Source organism: Scyliorhinus canicula, chromosome 1 (assembly GCF_902713615.1).
Source record: "Scyliorhinus canicula chromosome 1, sScyCan1.1, whole genome shotgun sequence".
Classification (NCBI taxonomy): Eukaryota; Metazoa; Chordata; class Chondrichthyes; order Carcharhiniformes; family Scyliorhinidae; genus Scyliorhinus; species Scyliorhinus canicula.
Genome location: NC_052146.1, coordinates 132,399,741 through 132,423,553, shown reverse-complemented (window position 1 = coordinate 132,423,553; position 23,813 = coordinate 132,399,741). Strand labels below are relative to the sequence as shown.

Genomic DNA, 23,813 nt, shown 5'->3' with positions numbered 1-23,813 from the left:
CGTGGAGCTCAAGTCTCTCAAACTTATATTCAAAGGAGATCACAAAGACAACAAATCTTGCTAAATCATACCTACTGTCCTGGTGTATTCCGACACGACTACTGCAACTCAATACAAGTGTTTGGAATATCATTTACACCACAGGTTTAATTAACAATAATTAACACCAGATATTCGGGACCCACTGCTTTGCTAAGATCATGGAAAAGTATTAAGAGTAGATTGTATTTCTCAAATCTGCTCCACCACTCAATATTATGGCTAATCTTTGACCTCAAAACTCAACTTTTTCAACCTATCTCTAAACTCCTTTTATGTCCAAAATAACTATTGATCTCAGACATGAACGTAATCAATCACTGAACATCCACAGCCCTCAAGTAGAGAATTCCAAAGATACTTTATATTATCAGTGAAAAACTTATCAATCCGAATGGTTAACCCCTTATCCTAAAACGATAATGTTTAGTTCTAGACTCGCAAGCCAGAAAAATAGTATCTACTGTAAAGCCGTCTAAAAATGTTATACTTTAAATGAGATTATCTCATTATTTGAAATGCCAGAGAACATGGGCCCATTTTACTCAAATCTTGCATTCCATCAATTAATCTAATGAATCATAACTCTGCCTCCTCCAAGGCAAATGTATTAGCCATGATCGAATGGCGGAGCAGACTCGATAGTCGAATTGGCCTAATTCTACTCCCATATCTTAATGGTCTAATATGTTCTTCCTTGGGTATGGAGACCAAAATTATATTCCAGGTGCAGTCTCACCAAAGCCTTATAAATCGCAGAAAAACTTCCTGACTCTTCTATTCCAACCCGGTTGCAAAAAATACCTTTACCATCCTGATTTCTTGCTGGATCTACATGTTAACTTTGTGATTTGTCTACAAGGCCACCCAACTCTGTGCAAATAACAACAAATTTTAGTCTTTCACCCCTTTATTTATTTTGCTTTTACCAAAATGGATAGTTGCACATTCCTTCACATTATATTCATTTAATTTGCAGACTAGAGTGTGCTTCTCACAGTTAACTTTCCCATAGAATCCCTACAGTGCAGGAGGTCATTTAGCTAACCATAGAATCCCTACAGTGCGGGAGGCCACTTGGCCAACCGAGAGTGCACCGACCCTCCAAAATAATACCCCAACCAGGCGCACTCCCGCACAACGTCCCCATAACCCCACCTAACCTGCAAATCCCTGGTCACTAAGGAGTAATTTTTTATCATGGCCAATCCACCTAACCTGTTCATCTTTGGACTGTGGGAGGAAACCAGAGAAGCCACCCACCCAGACACAGGAAGAAAGTGCAGACTCCACAAAGACAATGCAAACTCCACACAGTCACCCAGGCCGGATTTGAATCTGGTTCCCCGGCGCTGTGAAGCAGCCATACTAACCACTGTACCACCTCATCTAGCTTTGTATCATAAGCAAACTTGGATATATTACACACAGTCCTCTCCTTTAAATCATCTATGTAGATTGTTACAAGCAGAGTTGAAGCATCAATCCTGTGGCATTCCACTTATTACAACCTGCCAACTATAAATAATGCATCTATTCCTCTATTTTCTGTCCAATAACTAATTTTCAATGTAAGCTAGCATGGCACCCATAACTTCATAAGTCCCAATTTTGCATGGTACCTTATCAGATGTTTCTGGAAATAGACTTAGCAAACACAATTTCCCTTTCAGAAAAGAATGCTGACTCTACTTAATATGATTTTGTAACTACCCTCTTACCACATCACTTATGAAGATTCCAGGATTTTCTCAACTACAGATGTCAGACTAAGTGGCCTATAGTTTCCCATTTTCTCTATCCCACTTACTTGAATAGCAGCGTTATTTTGCTACCTTCCAATCCATGGGGATCGTTCTAGAGCCTAGAGCATTTTGGAAGATTAAAACCAATGCCAATGTAATTTTGTTATTCCCAGTCATAATTTGTCCTGGCTCTTCCTTTAAGGAGATCCACACTTTTGCTAGTTTCTTACATGTGTTGCAGGAGCTAATATCATAAATTAATCAACACAGGTTTATAAACCATTTAGCCGCAGATCAGGGACATGTGTAGTTTACTTATTGCTATAGAGAATAATCCCCCACAAGGTTAACTCAAAGACATTCTGGAAGAGAATTACAAAGCTTTACTGAAGGAATCTGTGAAATAAAAGTCAAAATTTATCAGAAAAAGATATATCGAGTAAGGGTTGGGAGTTTTCTTCCCAAAAATGGAATGTGCATTACAGCAAGCAACAAGCATCACTAGGTTTCTCAACAGCGCACCTGAAGAGCAAGTGTAAGATCATATAACACAGAAGGCAGCCATTCAGCTCATTGTGTAAACTCTTTGAAAGAGCTACCTAATTAATTGCACCCTCCTGCTTTCACCTAGACCTACACATTTTCAGGGATGCACCCTATTCCTTTTTGAAAATTATGACTCAATCTTTCAGGCAATACATTCCAAGATCATAGTTTACTGCATGAGGTAATCGTCTTCATCCAGTCCTAGAAATATTGAAAATTATTTTAAATTTGCATGCTCTGGCTGCTGAGCATTCTTCCATCAGAAACAGCTTTACTGTATCTAAATCCTTAATAATTCTGAACATTTCTATTCAATCGTTCCTTTAGTTCTCAGGTTTACCCCAGTTGAATGGAACATATAGTGTAAAAAAGGCAATGATCATGGGTTCAATCACACCATTGACCAACTACATTGAAAATTAGAACAGTCTTAGAGATCTTGACTGATTAGATGTGGAGGTTGTTTTTTTTTGGTTGGGAGTGTCCACAACCGAGAGCGATGATCTCAGGTTTAGGGTTCAGCTATTTAGCAAACCCCTCTGCCACTTCCGCCGTCCCAAAATAAAAGTCCTTGAATCTGTAGGTCATCCTCAACTTAGCTGGATATACTATGCCGCACTGCACCTTGCTAATATACAGTGCTTTCTTCACCCGGCTGAAGGCCATCCGCCTCCTCGCCAGCTCCACCATAAAGTCCTGGTATATACGTATACCAGCTCCAGCCCACTGCACCTCCCGCTTCTGCTTTGCCCAGCACAGGGCCTTCTCCTTCACGCTGTACCTACGGAAACAAACAGTTACTACTCTTGGCGGCTCACTCGCCTTTGGTATAGGCCTCCACGACCGATGAGCCCGGTCCAGTTCGTATCGAGGAGGAAGCTCTCCCCCAATAGCTCTGCCAACACTGTGACAAAATACTCCGTTGGCCTCGGGCCTTCCACCCCTTCGTACAAACCCACGATCCTCAGATTCTGCCGCCTGGATTGGTTTTCCAGGTCTTCCACCCACCGCAGCTCCTTCCCCATCGAAGTGAGTTGATCACAGTGCTGTGATAATGCCTCTTCCACTTCCTTCAGTGTCTCATCTTGCTCCAGCACCTCCGCCGCTGCACTCGATACCGCCACCCTCACCGGGGCAATAGCCTCCTCCACCAGCACTTTCAATACCGCCCCCATCTCCTTCTTCATTGCTTCCATGTGCTTTGTGAACTGTTTTTCAAGTTCCACGGCCATCACCTTAGTCATTTCTTCTCCCGTGAGCAATGCGGCCTCGCCTGGTGCCCCAGCCACCGCTTTCTTTGCAGTCCCTGCGCTGACCTTTCCACTCCACGGCGGACTTCCATTAACCACTTTTTTCACGGCCGTTTTCCTCCCCCAACTTGGACATCTCTCCTCATTGTGCCTTCTTACTGCTTTAGCAGCCTCCGTTGCCCCTGGGACCGGGCATTAAGACCCCAAAAATTCCATTCAGGAATCAAGGAATATAAGAGGGGCATTAAAAGGGGAGATGAATTAGATGTTCAGTCATGACCTTACTGAATGGTAGAGAAGGTCCGAAGGGGCCAAAGAGCCTAATACAGCTCCAATTTATGTCCTTAACTTTCTGTACTCCAAGGAGAATAATTCCAGTTTCCCAAACCCCCACCATAAAGGAGGTTCCTCATTATTGGTTTAATTCTATTAACTCCGGTAGATGAAACATTTGGGGTCAAACGTTGGGGCCACGAGGGCAGGGCAATTAAAGAAATGTTTTTAACTATGCTCGGCAAAAAATTAGGGTTTGCACATTGTAATGTGCGCAATTTGTTTATTGACAACTTAACCTATAGTATTACGGAGGGCAATACAAGAATGAGAAATGAATGAGAACTGAAGAAATATGTATTTTATAAATGAAATCCCATCAAGCACTTCACACATAGACAGGATTAAGGATGCAACTTGCAAACTTTGCATAGTCCTGAGCTATTTTGAATGACTTACAGTTTTCAACAATTGTATGGCTGAGCACAAGAGGGCCACAACTGAAGCAGGTGTTTGGTTCTCATAATTATAAAAAAGCACTACAGTATATATAGCTCAGCATCTGTATATAACTACTTGAGCAAACTGGCAGATTCAGACTGCCACCTCAGAGCGGAAATTTGCCTTTAGGAGAGCATTGTAACAGTGGCATATTCCTCCAATTCAAAAACACGAATCACATATTTAAAAATTATACCAAGTGCTAAAATAGCAGCTTTGAATTGTGCGACCAGGATTAAATTTGCAACTTTAACTATTAAATTAGAAATTTTATTTGCACATTTAAGAATGAAAACACGGAGACACCTTTAAGCCATTTTTTTTCTTTAGAGCTGATGGATCTTCCATTTTTAAACTGAGGGGGAAAAGTGAAAATATTTCAAACCTGAAGCTAGATTTTTAAAAATAAATTTAGAGTACCCAATTCTTTTTTTCCCAATTAAGGGGCAATTTAACGTGGCCAATCCACCTACCCTACACATCTTTGGGTTGTGCGGGTGAGACTTGTACAGGCACGGGAAGAATGTGCAAACTCCACACGGACAATGACCTGGGGCCGGGATCGAACCCGGGTCGTTGGCGTCGCGAGGCAGCAGTGCTAACCCACTGCACCACCATGCCGCCCCAAACCTGAAACTAGATGTATGCGAGTGGAGTCGCCCCTGAAGCATTTATTTAAGCTTAACATAAAATTAACTGAAACACATGAACAAACTCCAACTGTCAAAGATAACTACTGCTCTCCAAATATCCATAATCACCCGACCTTCTGGTGGAAAGAATATCGACTTAGCTGTCATTATGTATTGCGATGTAGAACTCTTAGCCAATGTAAACAGCGGAGTTTTTGGTTGTACATGGAAATCAGGTTTAAATTCAAAACACTTTTTTAAAAACAAAAATCTAGCATATAAAAAGTACTTTGCAGAAAAATTTTACCACCAACATATTTTCTCTCCTCAGGCATAATCAGTGTTTTTGTCCCCATGAGGAAGAAAGAAACTTAAGCCCAACTTGAAATCTATTTTGGACAGCACTTGGACAGTCAAATATAGCAGAGCAGCAGCTTCCAAATGAAGCAAGAATTTTAACTTGCCAGAATTAAACAGTTGCTGGTAAATACTTTCGCTTAAAATAGTTTTGCTGTATAGCTCATACATATTGCGTAGCAGTGTGCTATATCACTTACTTCAAGTCCTGTGCATTCACAATTCCAGCTGCTTCCGTCCAACATCAGACTTACCCTGCCTCCATACTGGAGCATCGGTGCAGGCAGCACTCGACCTGTAACCTCAGTCATTTCATTATGAACGACAATACCAAACTCCTTTAAATATGGATCTGGCCCGCCAATCATACTGTTACTCTTCACCTTTTAAAAAAAGATATGTATTCCAAAGGTTATTTTACAAGACACATTTTAATGATAGAGGACTTAATCGCAACTGTTTACAGGATAATAGGTGTACTTCATGCCATTTTCATAATTTGACAAAGAAACTGCAGCTCAGTTATAGACATTATGGCAGCAAGTCGCAATTCAATCACATGGACGAGACAAGTGACCAAAGGAAACATATATTGAGTGCATTTTCTGATTTTGCACAAGAAAATGCACTGATGTTCAGCTGATCAGATTTCCACAAATGGAATAAAATAATTTAATTGGAGCTTTGTTTGAACAGTCTTTTACTTTACAAAGAATAAGAGGAAGTTCATCATAATTGCGGATGCAAGCAAAACAATACTGGACATTCAATAGTACCCAGCCATCAATCATGAGCAGTGACGTTTGGTCCAATGTAGGTGCAACACAGTTAATTGGTCAAATTTTAAGGATTTTTACTTCAAGGAAATGATCATTGCCTATACTAAATATGAAACATCACAATTTCACACACACAATTTCATGGCCATATGGGGCTAAGTATTTTAACCATTATACTAACGCATGATCAGTAAATAAAAAAAAAAAGGAGTTTCTTTTCCATTTGCCTTTTTGTTCCAAAAATTTGCATTTTCATATGTGCTTCCTGGTTAGTTCATCTCTCGGTGAATTTGCACCAAATTTCTTAAAAAATGAAAATCCAAACAGTATTTCACCCCCACTTACCAGACGACTAATCTCCTCTTGTCGGTCGGGCGCTGATCGTGCTGTTGCTTTGATCATTGTTGACGTTTGATTGTCTGTTAGTTTCTTGATGCAACGCTGCCCCGCGACAATGTTACATACCTACAAATGGAAACACAATAAATTCATATATTTAGAAGGTGAATTTTTTAGCACGCGTTGCAAAAAGCAGGTTACAATATATGTAGATAATAAGTGGGCATTTCTTTCCCTTAATTAAACTAAATGAGTATTATGTACGATGCCATCTCAAGAGTGAGAGAAGGGAGAATACGATATATTGGGCAATTGCTTGTTAATCTGAACCATGCAGATCACTCAGCTAAACATTTGTCTCCAGCGTCTGAATTTTGTGCTAATTGAGATCAAGGAAGGACAGGCAAAGCACGTTAACTATCTTTTTGTCACTGCTTCTTTGTATGCTATATTTGAATTTATATGGGCAATTTAACTAGGAAATGTATGCAACTTCTAGCAACAAAAATCAGCTACAAGCATGATTGTTTTAAGTTTAATTTAGAATGATAGGGTGGTTACAGCACAGAAGGTGACCACTTGGACTTTCTAGTCTGTATCAATTTTCTGCAAGAACAATTCAGCTCATCCCATTCTCCTGCCCTTTCCACATTTCACTTATTTCCCGTTTTATTTTCAGGTGCTTGTCCAATTCCTTTTTTGAAGCCACAACTAAATCTGACTCTACCACCCGCTCAGCCAGTGCATTCAAAACCCTCGCCACTCATATCTAAAAGAAAGTTTCTCCAAGTCAACTTTGGTGCTTTTGCAAACAACCCAAATCTGGACACCCTGTTTCTTGACCACTCCTCCAGAAGGGACGAGCTTCCGCCTACTATTTACAGTTTGGACTTCATGATTCTGAACACCTCTATCAAATCTCCTCTTCACATTCACTTCACTCCAGTAGAACAACCCAGCTTCTTCAATCTATCCTAACTGGAACCATAGTCGTAAATCTTATGTATTTTATTCCAAACATATTCAAAAGTATGAAAACATAAATAAATCAGAAAATTCTTCACACCTCTCATTCCCCCCTTTTCACCCCCTCCCCTCCCTCCATCCCATGATGAAGAATTCCTCAAACATGGTCATGAACAGTCCCCACCATATCTCAAAGCCCTCGGCTGATCCCCCTCAATTCGAATTTCATCTTTTCCAACTGAAGAAAGTCATATAGGTCCCCTAGCCAGGCCGCCGTCCCCTGTGGCGTTGTCGACTACCATTCCAACAGAAGCCTTCGCAGGCGACAAGAGAGGCAAAGGCCACAACGTCAGGCTTCATCACCTCCATCAGCTCCAGCATTTCCGAGACCCCACAAATTGCCACTACAGGGTTTGGCATCTATCCTCACATTCTTTGATAATGTCCCAAACATCCCCTCCCAGCATCTCTACAAATTATCACAGCCCCAGAACATGTGCACGTGGTTTGCTGGTCCTCGCCAACACTTCTCACACTCGCCTGCCAGCCCCTGGAAGAACCCACTCATCCTCACCCGATTTATATGCACCACTTTAAACTGAATCAAACTCACCCTCGCACATGTGGAGATAGAATTCACCCTACACATCGCCTCACTCCACACTCTTCTCTTCCCCCCCCCCCCCCCCAATCCCAGCTCCTCCTCCTATTTCTCACCACCTGCGCTCCCCCCGCTATCTGTATATATATCCCCAATCCTACCCTCCCCTTCCACATCCAGGAGCACCAACCACTCCAACAGGGTATACTCCGGCAGCTTGAGAAGCCCTCTCCATTCCTTCCACGCAAAGTCCCTCACTTGCATATACCTGAACTCGCTTCTCTTCGGCAATTTCGCCCTCTCCCCCAGCTCTTCCAGACTTGGAAATCTCTCCTCCAGATATAAATCCCCTCGCCCTCACCAGCCCCACCTCTTATACATGCCACCTGTCTCCTCTGGCTTAAATCTATGGTTCCCACTCAGCAGTGTTAGCACAGACCTCCCCATCATCCTAAAGTGCCTCCTCAATTTGTTCCACACCCTAATCGCGGGCCGTCACCATAGCCTTACACTGGATACCCAACAGGCCTCCTCTATCCTAACCCACTCTAACCCCTTTCCTTCCCCCCAATGCCTCACCCTCCCTGCATCTGCCATCCGGTAGTAGTGCAACAGATTTACTAACGCTAACCCTGCCTCCCCCACCCATATAAACTCTGAAATCGCTGTATCCAGTTTCTGGAAAAAAGCCTTCAGAATGAAGATCAGTAGGGTCTGGAATAAAAACAGGAACCTTAGCAGGACGTTCATTTTTACCACCTGTACTGTCCCCGCCAGTGTCAGGTGTAATGTATCCAGTCTCCTAAAGTCCTCCCCAACCATCTCTGCCAATTTTGTCAGGTTCCATTTGTGCATCGTCACCCACTCCCCTGTCACCTGAACCCCCAAATACCTAAACCTGTCCCTGGCAACCCTGAATGGCAAAACCCCAAGTTTGGCTGCCCGACTTGGCGCAGTCATCGGAAGTACCTTACTCTTTCCAACATTCAACTTAGACATAGATTTTTTTTCAAGCCCGAGAAGACGCCAAAGCTCTCTCGTATGCCCATAATTCTCCCCATACTCTCCAATGGCTCCGAAACGAACAATAGCTGGTCGTCTGCGTACAGCGACATCTGATGTTTACCTGCCACTCTACTAACCCCCAAAGGGCCATCGCCAAGGGCTCTATCGGCAGCGCAAATAGCAGTGGCGACAGTGGACACCTCTGCCTCGTTTCCCTGTGCAGCCTGAAGCTGTGAACTCATCTTGTTTGTCCATACTGGTTTAGCTCACTGGGCTAAATCGCTGGCTTTTAAAGCAGACCAAGCAGGCCAGCAGCACGGTTCGATTCCCGTACCAGCCTCCCCGACAGGCGCCGAAATGTGGCGACTAGGGGCTTTTCACAGTAACTTCATTGAAGCCTATTCGTGACAATAAGCGATTTTCATTTCATTCATTTTCACTCGCCATCGGGGCCACTCCACCCAGTCGAAAGCCTTCTCCATTTTTTTTTCATAGAATTTACAGTGCAGGAGGCGGCAATTCGGCCCATCGAGTCTGCACCGGCTCCTGGAAAGAGTACCCTACCCAAGGTCAACCCTATCTCCACCCTATCCCCATAACCCAGTAACCCCACCCAACACAAAGGCAATTTTGGACACTAAGGGCAATTTATCATGGCCAATCCACCTAACCAGCACATCCGGTACTTGTCTCATAGATGGGGTCATGATCACATTTAATAACAGACTTGCGTTTTGGAAAGCTGCCGGTCCTTTATGAAACCGGTTTGGTCCGCTGCAACCACCCCCGGAACGCATCCTTCCATCCTCCCCACCACTAACTTAGCCAACACTTTCACATCCAAGTTCAACAGTGATATGGGCATGTCTGACCCACACTCCAACTGGTCCCTCCCCTTCCTCGGGATTAGAATGATCGATGCCTGGGTCAGTGTCTCCGGTAGTTCCTCCATCTCCAGCACCTTGATAAACATCTCCAGTAAATGTGGTGCCAACTCCGACGTGAACTTCTTATGGAACTCCGTCGGGTAACCATCCAGTTCCGGAGATTCCCCGACTTCATCCCTTTTAGGCTATCCATCACCTCTCCCAGCGCTAGCGGTTCCTTCAGTGCCTGCCTCCTCTTTCAGCCTTGGGAATTCCAGCTCATCCAAAAACTGCCCCTCACCCCTTCCTCACCACTCGGTTCGGCCCAATATAACTTCTCGTACAACTCCCTGAACACCTCGTTAATCTTCCCCGGCTCTGACACTACCTCCCTCTTCCTTGTCCGTACCCTCAGAATTTCCCTTTTTGCGGCCTGCCTCTGTAACTGATGAGCTAGCATATGGCTTACTGCACCCCCCTTGCCCTCCATAGCTGCCCTACTGCTTTCCCGTCAAACTGACCCATAACTTATTTTGCTCCACCAACCTCTTCTTGAAAGGAGGCATTCAAATATTTCCTGTCCACCTTGACTACCTCATTCAATAACCGCCCATCCTCCTCCTATCTCTGTGCCCCTTGAAGGAGATAACCTCTGCCCCCCCCCCCCCCCCCCCCCCAAACCACCACTTCAAAGCCTCCCAAAATGTGGCCGCCGATACCCTCTCCATTCTTTTTAAACAAAAATGTACAAGTACCAAATTATTATTTTTTTTACAATCAAAGAGGCAATTTAGTGTGGCCAATCCACCTCACCTGCACATCTTTGGGTTGTGGGGGTGAAACCCACGCAGACATGGGGAGAATGTGCAAACTCCACACAGACAGTAACCCAGGGCCAGGATCGAATTCGGGTCCTCAGCACCGTAGGCAGCAGTGCCAATCACTGCGCCACCATGCCGCCCCTATACCTCTTCATTCTGATTCAACTCCACATAGTCCGCACTTTCTCTCAGAACCCCTTGTCTGCCAAAAGCCCCGAATCAAAGCCCCATCCTAGCCTCTGCTCCAGCATCGAGCCATGTCTAACCTCCGGCCAGTGTGGCGCATGATCGGAGATCACGATTCCCGCATACTCCGCCCCCAGCAATACCCCTCAGATCACTACGAAAAAGTAAATTCTGGAGTATATACATGCGAGAAGTAGTATTCCCTCTCCTCTGGGTTCCTAAACATCCACGGATCCACCATTCCCATGCTTTCCATAAACTCTCCCAGCTTCTTCGCCATCCTTAGCCTTCCCTTGACTTGGCCTATCCGCCCTCGGTTCCAGCACGCAATTAAATCACTCCCCAGAATCAACTGATGCGTGTCCAGGTCCGGAATCGTTCCCAGCGACTACTTCACAAACCCCACGTTGTCCCAATTCAGCACATAAACGTTCACATTCACCTGCGTCCCCTCCAACACCCTGCTCACTATCACACACAACCCATCTGAGTCCTGCACTTTCTTGGTCCCTACAAACCCTGTCCTTTTGCTCAGGAGGATGGCCACCCTCCACAACGTTGAATCAAACCCAGAGTGAAATACCTGACCCCCACACCCCTACCTTAGCCTAACCTGATCATCCATCCAGAGGTGCAGCTCCTGCAGAAAGACCATCCCCGCCTTCAGGCTCAAGTGCGCAAAGACCCAAGACCACTTTGCCGGCCCGTTCAATCCCTTTACGTTCCATGTTCCGAACCGTACCCGAGGCTTGCACTTCCACTCCCCTCTACTGTCCGCCATCCTCCAGTTCCAGCTCTGCCTCCTTTAATTCCGGCCATTTAAGATGGCCCCCTTCTCCGTCCTTGACCCCACTGATTCTCCAACACTGCGACATCACACCTCCCTCTGCTTCACTCCCTCACTTGGCCAACCTCCCCCACCTCACTTCCATTCACCAGCATTACCTACCAGCGTGGCAGCTCTTGTCCGAAGGCTCCTCCTATCTACCCCTCCACCCACCCTTCCTTGGTCTGTGCAAATGGCTCCCTGTGGATCCCACCTCCCCCCACACAAACAAAGACAGATCCAAATCCAGAGGTCACCCACTCCCAAAAAAAACACCACAAACAGCAGGGGGGCTTCCCCCCCTTACAAACTTGTTGCCCCTTCTCTGAATTTTTTGAGGTGACAAAAGTGATTGATGAGGGAAGGGCTGTGTATGTTGTCTACATAGACTTCAGTAAAACATTTGATAAGGTCCTTCATGGCAGGCTTGTGCAAAAGATTAAATCACATGGGGTCAGGGGTGAACTTAGTTGGATGGATTCAGAACGGGCTTGGCCATAGAAGACAGAGGGTAGCAGTGGAAGGGTGTTTTTCCCGAATGGAAATGTGTAACTAGTGATGCTGCCCTGGAACCTCTGCTCTTTGTAAAATATATAAATGACTTGGAAGAAAACGTAGCGGGTCTGATTGGCAAGTTTGTGGATGATACCAAGATTGCAGGAGTTACAGGCAGTGATGAAAATTGTCAGAGACTACAACAGGATATAGATAGGCTGCAAAATTGGGCAGAGAAATGGCAGATGGAATTTAACCTGGACAAATGTGAGGTGATGCATTTGTGGGAGGTATTATATAAATGGTAGAACCATCAGGAGCATAGAGACACAGAAATCTGGGCGTGCAGGTCCACAGATCCTTAAAAGTGGCAGCACAGGTGGGAATTTAAAAAAATAAATAAATTTAGAGTACCCAATTATTTTTTCCAATTAAAGGGCAATTTAGAGTGGCCAATCTACCTACCCTGCACATCTTTGGGTTGTGGGGGTGAAACCCATGCAGGCACGGGGAGAATGTGGAAACACCACACGAACAGTGACCCAGGGCCGGGATTCGAACCCAGGTCCTCAGCGCCATAGGCAGCAATGCTAACCACTGTGCCACCGTGCTGCCCTAGCACAGGTGGAAATGATGGTAAAGAAAGCATACGGCATGCTTGTCTTTATAGGACGGGGTATCAAGTATAAAATCTCGAAAATTATGATACAGTTATAGGGAACGTTTGTTATGCTACATTTGGAATACTGTGTCCAATTCTGGTCACCGCACTACCAGAAGGAGGCTTTGGGGAGAGTACAGAAAAGAACCAGGATGTTGCCTGGTATGGAGGGTGTTAGCTATGAGGAGAGATTGAATAAACTGGGATTGTTCTTCCTAGAGACGGAGGCTGAGGGGCGACCTGATAGACGTTTATAAAATTATTAGGGGTATAGATAGCGTGAAGAGTTGGAGGCTTTTTCCCAGTGCGGAAATGATAATTACAAGGGGGCACAAGTTCAAGGCGAGGGGGGAAAAGGTTCAAGTTTCTTTTTTACATAGAGGGCGATGGTGGCCTGGAATGCACTGCCAAGTGAGGTGGTTGAGTCAGATACGTTAGCGCCCTTTTAAGACTTATCTGGGCACGTGAACAGACGGGGTATAGAAGTATACAGGTGGTTGGTCTAGATTGGACATGCGATCGGCGCAGGTTTGGAGGGCAGAAGGGCCTGTTCCTGTGCTGTATTGTTCTTAGCAAACAATCACAACAGCAAAATCAACCCATCCAAATAAGTCCCCCAATCTTCCAGCCCCCACAATACCCGCCACTTCCAATCTTTGTTGTTCTAGCTCCTCCATCTCCATGCAGTTCTCCCCCAGTTTATGGTCTCGAACTCTAATTAAGTCAATGGACTCCTCTGGGGTTTCACAATAGTACTCCCGGCCTTCATAAATCACCTAGTTTTGCCGGGTACAGTACACAAACCCTGATCTGCCTTCGGTATAGAACCGCTTTGGCCTTGTTCAACCCGGCGCACCTTTTCACCAGCTCTGCTCAAATGTCCTGATAGATTTGGATCCTGTTCCTTCCCATTTGCAGTTTTGCTTCTCCCTGGCCCACCGCAGGATCTTCTTCTCCACAAACTTATGGAGCCTCACAAATCACCGCCCATGGAGCTCCCCCATCTCGGCTTCTGGCTTGGGGACCTGTGCACCCTATCCACTCCAGGGCTTAATCCAGCACTCCCTCCGCCACCAGCCCCGCAGCATCCTCGAGTGCCTTCCACAACCTCTGGCAAGCCACGCATGTTCTGCCTTCTGGGCCTGTTCTTCTGCTCCTCTACCGTTGCCCTTAGTGATTTGCAACGGTCCCCCAGGAGCCCCACCTCCGTCTCTAATGCCACCACACATCGCTGTGGTCGGACATCACCTTCTCCACCTCCCAGATCTGTGACCCCGGTCTCCCGGCACTTCCTGACTCTCTCCATCGATCCTTTCAGGGGTGCTACCACTCCCTTGAAGGCGTTTGACCGAGCTGCATGCATCTCCTTTCGCTGCTGACTGAACTCCTCTCAAATAAATGACTTCAACTGCTCCAACTGGAGCTTTCCAGCTTGCGACCATTCCCCATGCGCCATCATCCCAATTTCTACTGCGTCACAAGTCTCCTACAGTTCCATGGCCAGATCTTCAACCTTCTTCTACCTGGTCTGATAACCAGCAGACATGCCACTCACAGGGTGAACTTCTCCTCCACACTTTCAGCTACACGCTCCTGCCAAAATTATGTTTTCAGGTAAAAAGAGCTCAAACCAATGCCTTCGAGCTGGAGCTGCCTTGTGTGTGACCACTTATTCCATGGCTGTCACCGGAAGTCTCTTGTTGTAAATCTTTTATGCACGCTCTCTAAAGTCTTCACAGCTTTCCTGAAGTGCAATGCCCAGAATTGGACACCCACTGCAGTGAGGCTGAATAAGTGTTTTACAATAATTCATCACAATTTTCTTCTTATTGCATTCTACGCTTTCATTTAGAAAGCCTAGGATCCTGTATGCCTTTTAACCCACTTTTGCAACCTGCTCTGCGTAGGAAGTCTACAATTTGTAACCTGCAACCTCTTTAGAATTGTCCCCTTCAGTTTTTATTACCTCTCCTCATTGTTTACTATCAAAATGCATCACTTCATGTTTCCGTACATTAAATGTAACCTGCCACATGTCCACCCATTCCACCAGCCAGCCTGCACTTCCTCTTGAAGTCGATAACTATCCTCCTCACTTCACAATCCTTCCAAATCGCATCATATGCCAATTTTGAAATTGCAACATTTGAAGCATAGACTTTCATAGTTGGGAAGTAAAATCACCATTTTATATTGTACAAATCAGGAATTCCACAGGTTCAATCCCCAATCCTTGTTGTTAACCAAGGACAGGTTCAGGAATGCTACAGGAGGATGCAGCATCCTGAGCAAGGGAAGAAAAAAAAAGACACAAGAGTCCTTCGCTTTATAAGCTGCGTATGGAAATACCAGTCGAGAGCAGGATCTCAACTGCAACATCTTCTACAGTAGATACCCTGCTGACACTTGTTATGGATCACGTGAATAACGACCACTTGGGTGAGGTAATGCAGGATGACTGCCTGTAGGAATTGATACTGGTAAGAAAGTCTACCACCTTGGGTAGAATAGAAGAAACTAATTCAGAGAAGCTTTGATGATATAACCTAGAAACAATATTATTATTTTTTTTTTTATAAAAGCACCAACGTAATTTTCTTCCACTCCTACCATGAGATTGAAGTAATGGTCGTTCAAGGGTAACATGAAACAAAATAGTTTAATCGTCCATGGGAAATGCGTGGGCTTGCAGATGACCCCAACAGTTGTAATATATTATAATTTCTTATAACAAGTCCCTCCATTTCAATTTTACCTCAAGTGGCAGATAGGTGTGCTTCTGCTCTTGTCCCACCTGTAAACATGGTAGGTGAGGATACTTAAGCTGCAAATTGTATTTTTGTTTGAAATACTGTGCCACTGTACATTCCATTGCTTGCCCATTTTCCAGTTGCAGAGGAAACCTGGTGAGGCAAATAATTGATAACCATGAGAAAAGTTAATGTTAGGCAGTCAAATACAAAGGAAGATTGCACATAACAAGAAGATGGATTAAAAAATGTCCACACAATCAGACATCAGTAAAGAATGTTCAAAACAAATATCAAGAGGCATTTGGGCTGGAATCCGGACATCTTAAAACCTCAAGGAAGTGGAAGGGGAAATAGACAAGGCTAGTTATTTCGATATAAAAAATAAATGCATGAGTTTCACTTCGGGATTCCAATATAAAACAAACACAGAAAACTGTCGCAAAAACATTCTACCAACTCATCTTCCAAATTATGTGCTAATTTAATTAATCTTTGTATGGGTGGACGAAAGTCCTCCACAAGTATTACACAACCATGATCACCCTGTAACCATGTTTCAGTTTACCCAAATTGCTGTTCAACTTATACAAGTTCCAGTTTTGTCTTTCTTGTGCTCTATCCAAATGGTACAGCTTTTCGGGGACCTTAAGCTAATTTACTGTTTCACATAATTCCTAATTTACTGTTTCACATAATATCTAATGTCACCACTCAATGTTAGATCCTGCCTCACTGGCTAATAAAGGCGTAGACCATTTGGAATTGCGATAAGGAGGAATTTCTAGTGTAGCCACCGAAGTTGGCCATTCCCTCAATACAAAATGGAGGAATGCAAAGCTTGCAGGGTAAAATGGACAAAGTTTGCAGCACAAGCAGGCTGCACCAAGCCACTGTGTATTCTGTCTACTAAGAGAGCAGACAGCACCGAAACGAACATTCCGCATACTAATGAGGCAATCTCCGGGACAGTTAACATAGTAATGGAACGATCCCAGGGACAATGGACACAAATAGGGAAGTGATTGTAACATTGTATAGGATACCAGACACCCCGGCACCAGCAGGGTTCGAAGACAAAGCACCTGAAGGCCCGCCCAGTAGCCGAGGGACAGCCTCAGTATTGGGGGGATTCAAACAAATCGATTGGGAAGAGACCCAATCGATCCCCAGCAGACAGAGGGACCGGCCAGCAAGTAAGTGTCTCACAACGATCGCTACCAGAGATAGACACTCCTGACCCCTTTTTAACCCGTACCAACCTAAACTCTGCAGACCCAGAGCAGAGCAAGAGGCCTTGTCCCCTGATCCGGCAGTTCCCTTTAAGATAAGTATTGGTTTATTTAGTGGTAGGAATAGTTTAATCATCTTAGCGTGTGCATGAGTAGATTATAATTGTATTATAATAAACTCATTTGTTTGAACTTACTAATTGGTGTATGGTTTTATTGCTTTGAACTTGACCTTGAAACTTGTGGCGGTATCTTAACAATACCTGGCGACTCCAGAGCTAAGTAACGAAACAGAACCAAATTGAGTGTTAAGCACACTCACCCAGAACGAGCAACACTAGATAGTAACAAGGAGACTCAAGAATAGTGCCGGAAAATATTGAAGTGTAGAAGATCAGCCATGATTTAACTGAATGGCAGAGCAGGCTCAAGAGGCTGAATGGCCTCCTCCTATTTCCAAAGTAGCTGCTGTCCTTATATCATGCTTAACTATTGGGGCTACTCTTCCTCCTTTTCCATTCTGCCTGGCTTTCCAAAATATCGTGTGTCTCAGAAAATATATTTCCTCAACCATGATCACCCTGTAACCATGGGCGAAATTCTGCGCAGACCGTCGTAACGCCGATTTCCGGCGAGCATAATTGGTGTGGATGACTCCGGCGTGGGGGCCTTCTTTTAGGCGGCTATTCTCCATTCCCGGAGGGGCCAGCAGTGAACTGACGCGATACGTGTCAGTTTCACCCGCTGTGGAAGTGGCGAGACCCGGCGTTTTGGGGGGGGGGGGGGGGGGAAAGAGGAGAGAGAGAGAGAGAGAGAGACAGACCCGGCGTTTGGGGGGGGGGGGGGGGGGGAAGAGAGACAGAACGGCATTTGGGGGGGGGGGGGGGGAGAAAGGAGGGAGACAGACCGGCATTTGGGGGGGGGGGGGGGGAGGGGGGGGGGAGGGAGGAGGAGGAGAGGGACAGACCCGGCGTTTGTGGGGGGGGGGGGGGGGGGGGGAAAGAAAGTGAGACAGACCGGCATTTGGGGGGGGGGGGGGGGGGGGGGGGAAGGAGAGAGACAGACCGGCATTTTAGGGGGGGGGGGGGGGAAGGAGAGAGACAGACCGGCATTTGGGGGGGGGGGGGGGGGGGGGAGGAGGAGGAGAGGGACAGACCCGGCGTTTGGGGGGGGGGGAGAGAGACCTGGCGTTTTGGGGGGGGGGGGGGGGGAGGGGAGGGGAGAGACAGACCCGGCGTTGGGGGGGGGGGGGGGAAAGAGAGACAGACCGGCATTTGGGTGGGGGGGGGGGGGGGGGGGGGGAAGGAGAGAGACAGACCGGCATTTGGGGGGGGGGGGGAAGGAGAGAGACAGACCGGCATTTGGGGGGGGGGGGGGGGGGGGAGGAGGAGGAGAGGGACAGACCCGGCGTTTGGGGGGGGAAGAGACAGACCCGGCGTTTGGGGGGGGGGGGGGGGGGAAGAGGAGAGAGAGAGACAGACCCGGCATTGGGGGGTTTGCGGCGTTGAGAGGGGGGGGGGGGGGTGGTTTGCGGCGTTGGGTTGAGGAGGGGGGAGGGGTTTGAGCGTTGAGTTGAGAGGAGAGGGGGGTATGCAGCGTTGAGAGGAGAGGGGGGTATGCAGCGTTGAGTTGAGAGGGGGGGCGGCGTTGGAGGGGCTAGGGGTGGTGGGGAGGGGGTAGGGGTGGTGAGGGGGGGGTTGGGGTAGGGGCAGCGGCGTGCAGAGGAGGGGGGTGACAGATGCCCGGGGCCAACGCACCGTCGCCCCCCCTCTGCACGCAGCTGCCCCTACCCCAACCCCCTCCCCTCACCACCCCTACCTCCTCCCCACCACCCCTACCCCCTCCAACGCCGCCCCCCCTCTCAACGCCGCACCCCCCCCCCCCCCCCCACTAAAGGAGGAAGGAAGGGGGGGTGGAGGAGGAAGGGGGGGGGGGAGGAGGAAGGAAGGGGGGGAGGAGGAAGGAAGGGGGGGAGGAGGAAGGAAGGGGGGGAAGGAAGGGGGGGGGAGGAGAAAGGAAGGGGGGGAGGAGAAAGGAAGGGGGGAGGAGAAAGGAAGGAGGGGGAGGAGGAAGGAAGGGGGAGGAGGAAGGAAGGGGGAGGAGGAAGGAAGGGGGAGGAGGAAGGAAGGAAGGAAGGAAAGAAGGAAGGGGGAGGAGGAAGGAAGGAAGGAAGGAAGGAAGGAAGGAAGGAAGGAAGGAAGGAAGGAAGGAAGGAAGGAAGGAAGGAAGGAAGGAAGGAAGGAAGGAAGGAAGGAGGAGGAAGGAAGGAAGGAAGGAAGGAAGGAGGAGGAGGAAGGAAGGAGGAGGAGGAAGGAAGGGGGAGGAGGAAGGAAGGAAGGAAGGGGGGGAGGAAGGAAGGGGGGGAGGAAGGAAGGGGGGGAGGAAGGAAGGGGGGGAGGAAGGGGGGGAGGAGGAAGGAAGGGGGGAGTTGCGAGAGATGGGGGGGGCGGCGTTGGAGGGGGGTAGGGGTGGTGGGGAGGGGGGTAGGGGTGGTGGGGAGGGGTGGTGGGGAGGGGGTAGAGGTGGTGGGGAGGGGGGTAGGGGTGGTGGGGAGGGGGGTAGGGGTGGTGGGGAGGGGGGTAGGGGTGGTGGGGAGGGGGGTAGGGGTGGTGGGGGGGGGGGTAGGGGGGGTGGGGGGGGGGGTAGGCGTGATGGGGAGGGGGGTAGGGGTGGTGGCGAGGGGGGGTAGGGGTGGTGGGGAGGGGGGTAGGGGTGGTGGGGAGGGGGGTAGGGGTGGTGGGGAGGGGGTAGGGGTGGTGGGGAGGGGGGTAGGGGTGGTGGGGAGGGGGGTAGGGGTGGTGGGGAGGGGGATAGGGGTGGTGGGGAGGGGGGTAGTGGTGGTGGGGAGGGGGGTAGGGGTGGTGGGGAGGGGGGTAGGGTGGTGGGGAGGGGGGTAGGGGTGGTGGGGAGGGGTAGGGGTGGTGGAGAGGGGGGTAGGGGTGGTGGAGAGGGGGGTAGGGGTGGTGGAGAGGGGGGTAGGGGTGGTGGAGAGGGGGGTAGGGGTGGTGGGGAGGGGGGTAGGAGCGGTGGGGAGGGGGGTAGGAGCTGGTGGGAGGGGGGTAGGGGCGTGGGAGGGGGGTAGGGGCGTGGGAGGGGGGTAGGGGCGTGGGAGGGGGGTAGGGGCGTGGGAGGGGGGTAGGGGTGGTGAGGGGGGTGGTTGGGGTAGGGGGCAGCGGCGTACAGGGGGGGCAGCGGCGTACGGGGGGGGAGCGGCGTACAGGGGGGGGCAGCGGCGTACAGAGGGGGGGGCAGCGGCGTACAGAGGGGGGGCAGCGGCGTACAGAGGGGGGCAGCGGCGTACAGAGGGGGGGCAGCGGCGTACAGAGGGGCGGGCAGCGGCGTACAGGGGGGGGCAGCGGCGTACAGGGGGGGCAGCGGCGTACAGAGGGGGGCAGCGGCGTACAGAGGGGGGGCAGCGGCGTACAGAGGGGGGGCAGCGGCGTACAGGGGGGGGCGACGGTGCGTTGGCCCCGGGCATCCGTTGCCCCCCCTCTCTGCACGCCGCCGCCCCCAAACCCCCCCCACCACCCCTACCCCCTCCAACGCCCCTCCCCACCACCCCTACCCCCCCCAATGCCGCAACCCCCCCATGCCGCAACCCCCCCATGCCGCAACCCCCCCCAATGCCGCAACCCCCCCAATGCCGCCACCCCCCCCAATGCCGCCACCCCCCCCCCCCAATGCCGCAACCCCCCCCCCAATGCCGCAACCCCCCCCCCCCCCCCCAATGCCGCAACCCCCCCCCCCCCCCAATTGCCCTCGGACACTGAACGGCGTCAACCATCATCAATGGTTGACGCCGTTTTAAAGCTACTCTGTTTTTCGCCGACGTGGCGGCCCATCCGGGCCGGAGATTTGTTGAAACAAAAATATAATGAAATCCCGCTGGCGCCAGCTGTTTTCAGAGGCTGCCGGCGGGATTTGCACAACGCCGGTTTTTGGCCGGTCAGAGAATAAAAAACCCTGCGGGAGTGGGATTAACGCCGCTGCCGGCCGATTCTCCGACCCTGCGTGGGGTCGGAGAATTTCGCCCCATGTTTCAGTTTACCTAAATTGCTGTTCAATTTATACAAGTTGTAAGTTTTCTGCTTACTGGACCGAGTAAGTTAAGCCAGCATTAGTTATATAAAAGACAGGTAGATTTATACTTTAAAGAATTATACTAACTGAAATTAGTACTCATGAAGCAAAGATGCTCATGAGAACATTTTCATACATGTTTTCACATAAATATGAATATAGGTTTATGTGCAAGTGCATACAGCTGAAGATTATAACTCTGCACCACAAATACTTCTGCATCTTATGATCACTGTATTCTAATCAAGCATCCTAGGTTATTATATAACCTTGATCGGTATTTCATAAAAACCTAATGTAAACATGTTTAGTGCTTAAATCATTTGTACTTATGAGTTCAACTTTGCTGTACTGGTGCAGACAAATAAAATAAGTACAGGGTATTACATTCGAGTGCGTACTCACGTCTGGTGACTGGCCGGCCGTCGGGTGACATTACATACTCTGTATTTCCTCTTCATCTGCCCACAGTGAGTCACCTCCACTTTCAAACCTAATAACAAAGGTTAGATGCAGAAAACAGGGCCAGCATTAAAGTTATTAAATGGAGTTACAATGAACAGTTGTTTCAACTTTTAATTTATATTTTGTTGTTTGGCATGATGAGAATTGTACTTGCAAATTCCTGAAAACGGTCAAAATATTTTGAAAGGTAGCATTTCAAGTACATAGGTCAAGCACTCAGTTGCACTGTACTAGTGATGGCATTATTGTATGCCCACAGCAGCATATTATAGGTTAATAGGGTAACTGCAAAAAGTACTGAAGTGTATGATAACCCTCGGGTATTTTGTTTGATAATTGAAACCCTGATATTTACAAAGATAGCTGCTTTTGGTTCTAAATGTTGAACCCAATTAAGAAATCAGAATATTCAGAGTCATGCACAATGGTTGGCATTGTTGCTCCACAGCGCCAGGGACCCGGGTTCAATTCCCAGCTTGTGTAGCTGTCTGTGTGGAGTCTGCACATTCTGCCTGTGTCTGCATTGGTTTCCTCTGGGTGCTCCGGTTTCCTCCCACAAGTCGTGAAAGACTTGCTGTTATGTGAATTGGACATTCTGAATTCTCCCTCCGTGTACCCGAACAGGCACTGGAATGTGGCGACTTGGCGACTAGGGGATTTTCACAGTAACTTCATTGCAATGTTAATGTAAGCCTACATGTGACACTAATAAATGATATTGAAAGTACATATTCCACCCCATTTGCACAAAAGTACAGTACACCAATTAAACTAAGGGAATTTGATTATATAACTAAGGGTGCCATTGATAAATTTGCATAACTGCTATGCAGTACAAATTATTTTTAAAGTATTGCATTCATGTAAACTATTTTCCATAACTGTTGTATACAATTCATTGGAGTCAAGTTACAAAAATAACTATAGTAATGTACACAACTTAAAAAATATATTTTTGCATCGACATTCATGGATCAAATTCAATTGGAAAACAAAAAACTTAGAAAATGAACAGACTGTGGGGATATATATCACAAACAGCAAATATGAACATATGGACCTAATTAAGGATTTAACAAACATACTAAGCAAAATAACACTTTGGTCACTTGAAATACTTGGCAACCACACCTCAATGGCATGTTTCTATTGCCTACTAAAAAAGTCTCTGTTCACTTGAATTTTAATAGTTTGGTTACTGGAATTAGAATTTTGTTTTTGGGATGTAGGTGTCACTGGCTGGGCCAACATTTATTGTCCATCTGAGGGCATTTAATAGTCAACCACATTACTGTGGGTCTGGAGTCACATTTAGGCCAAACCAGGTAAGGATGGCAGAGTTCCTTCCCGAAAGGACATTAGTAAATCAGATGGGTTTTTACAACAATCGACAATGGTTGCATGGCAATGGTTTCATGGTCATCATAAGACTTTTAATTCCAGATTTTTATTGAATTCAAATTCCATTATCCGCCATAGTGAAAATCAAACCCAGGTACCCAGATCATTAATCTGGGTCTCTGGACTATTAGTCCAGTGACAATACCACAACGACACTGCCTCCCTTCAGAATTGAGTTCAAAGAACGAGCTTAATAAAAATTAGGCAGCGACTTCCAGTGGCGGCCATGGAGTGAGTGGTCGCACAAAGGGCAGCTCTGGCTCGAAGGTGTAGATCTGAGCTAATTTTACCCGAAAACGGAAGAATTTTGATGGGAAAGTGTAGAGATGTTCTCCCCGGGAGTGGCAGGTCTGCTGGTTATCAGACCTGACAGAAGGTAAAAGACCTGGCCAAGGAACTGGAAGTGACCTATGGTGGAGTAGCAATTGGAAAGATGGCGGAGGGGGAAGGTGGTCGCAGGTTGGAAAACCCCAGATGGAGCAGCCGATGGCATTTATTAAAGAGGAGTTTCACCATAAAAGAAAGGAAATGCAGGAGGACCGATCGAAGGCCATCGAAGGAGTGGTTGCACACCTGAAACACTCGATGGAGAGGGTTGAGAAATGTTGAGGCACAGGGGTCGTAGATCCGTTACCCTCTTGAGATGCAACGTGGCAGTGTTGCAGGAGAAGCGTGGTTATGGGCGGAGAAGGGGCTATTTTGGATGGGCTTGGTTCAGGGTGAAATTAAAAGGAGACAGAATCAGTACGGGAGGATGGCGGACAGTAGAAAGGAATGGAGGCGCAAGTCTCCGGTAAGGTTCATAACATGGAACGTGCGGGAGCGAAACAGGCCGGTGATGAGATCTCGGGTCTTTGCGTATCGAAGGAGTTTGAAAGCAGAGGTGGTCTTCCTGCAGGAGATGCACCTCCGGGTAAGGGATCAGGTTAGGATGAGAAAGGGATGGGTGGGTCAGGTATGTCACTCAGTGCGGGCAGCACGGTGGCACAGTGGGTTA

At 47.8% G+C, this 23,813-nt stretch overlaps 1 protein-coding gene across 3 annotated transcripts in view; it reads right to left on the bottom strand.

Moving 5' to 3' along the window:
- Positions 1 to 23,813, bottom strand: part of LOC119967496 (protein argonaute-4) — a 119,796-nt gene that overhangs the window by 37,114 nt on the left and 58,869 nt on the right. For 2 of the 3 annotated variants that reach the window (XM_038800143.1, XM_038800160.1), the window contains exons 7-10: positions 21,356 to 21,443; positions 15,644 to 15,791; positions 6,468 to 6,587; positions 5,544 to 5,726 (exon numbers count right to left, since the gene is read on the bottom strand). In XM_038800143.1, the coding sequence (XP_038656071.1) occupies positions 5,544 to 5,726; positions 6,468 to 6,587; positions 15,644 to 15,791; positions 21,356 to 21,443 (539 nt within the window). The remainder of the gene's footprint in view (positions 1 to 5,543; positions 5,727 to 6,467; positions 6,588 to 15,643; positions 15,792 to 21,355; positions 21,444 to 23,813) is intronic. The other variant, XM_038800150.1, reaches the window with a different exon arrangement.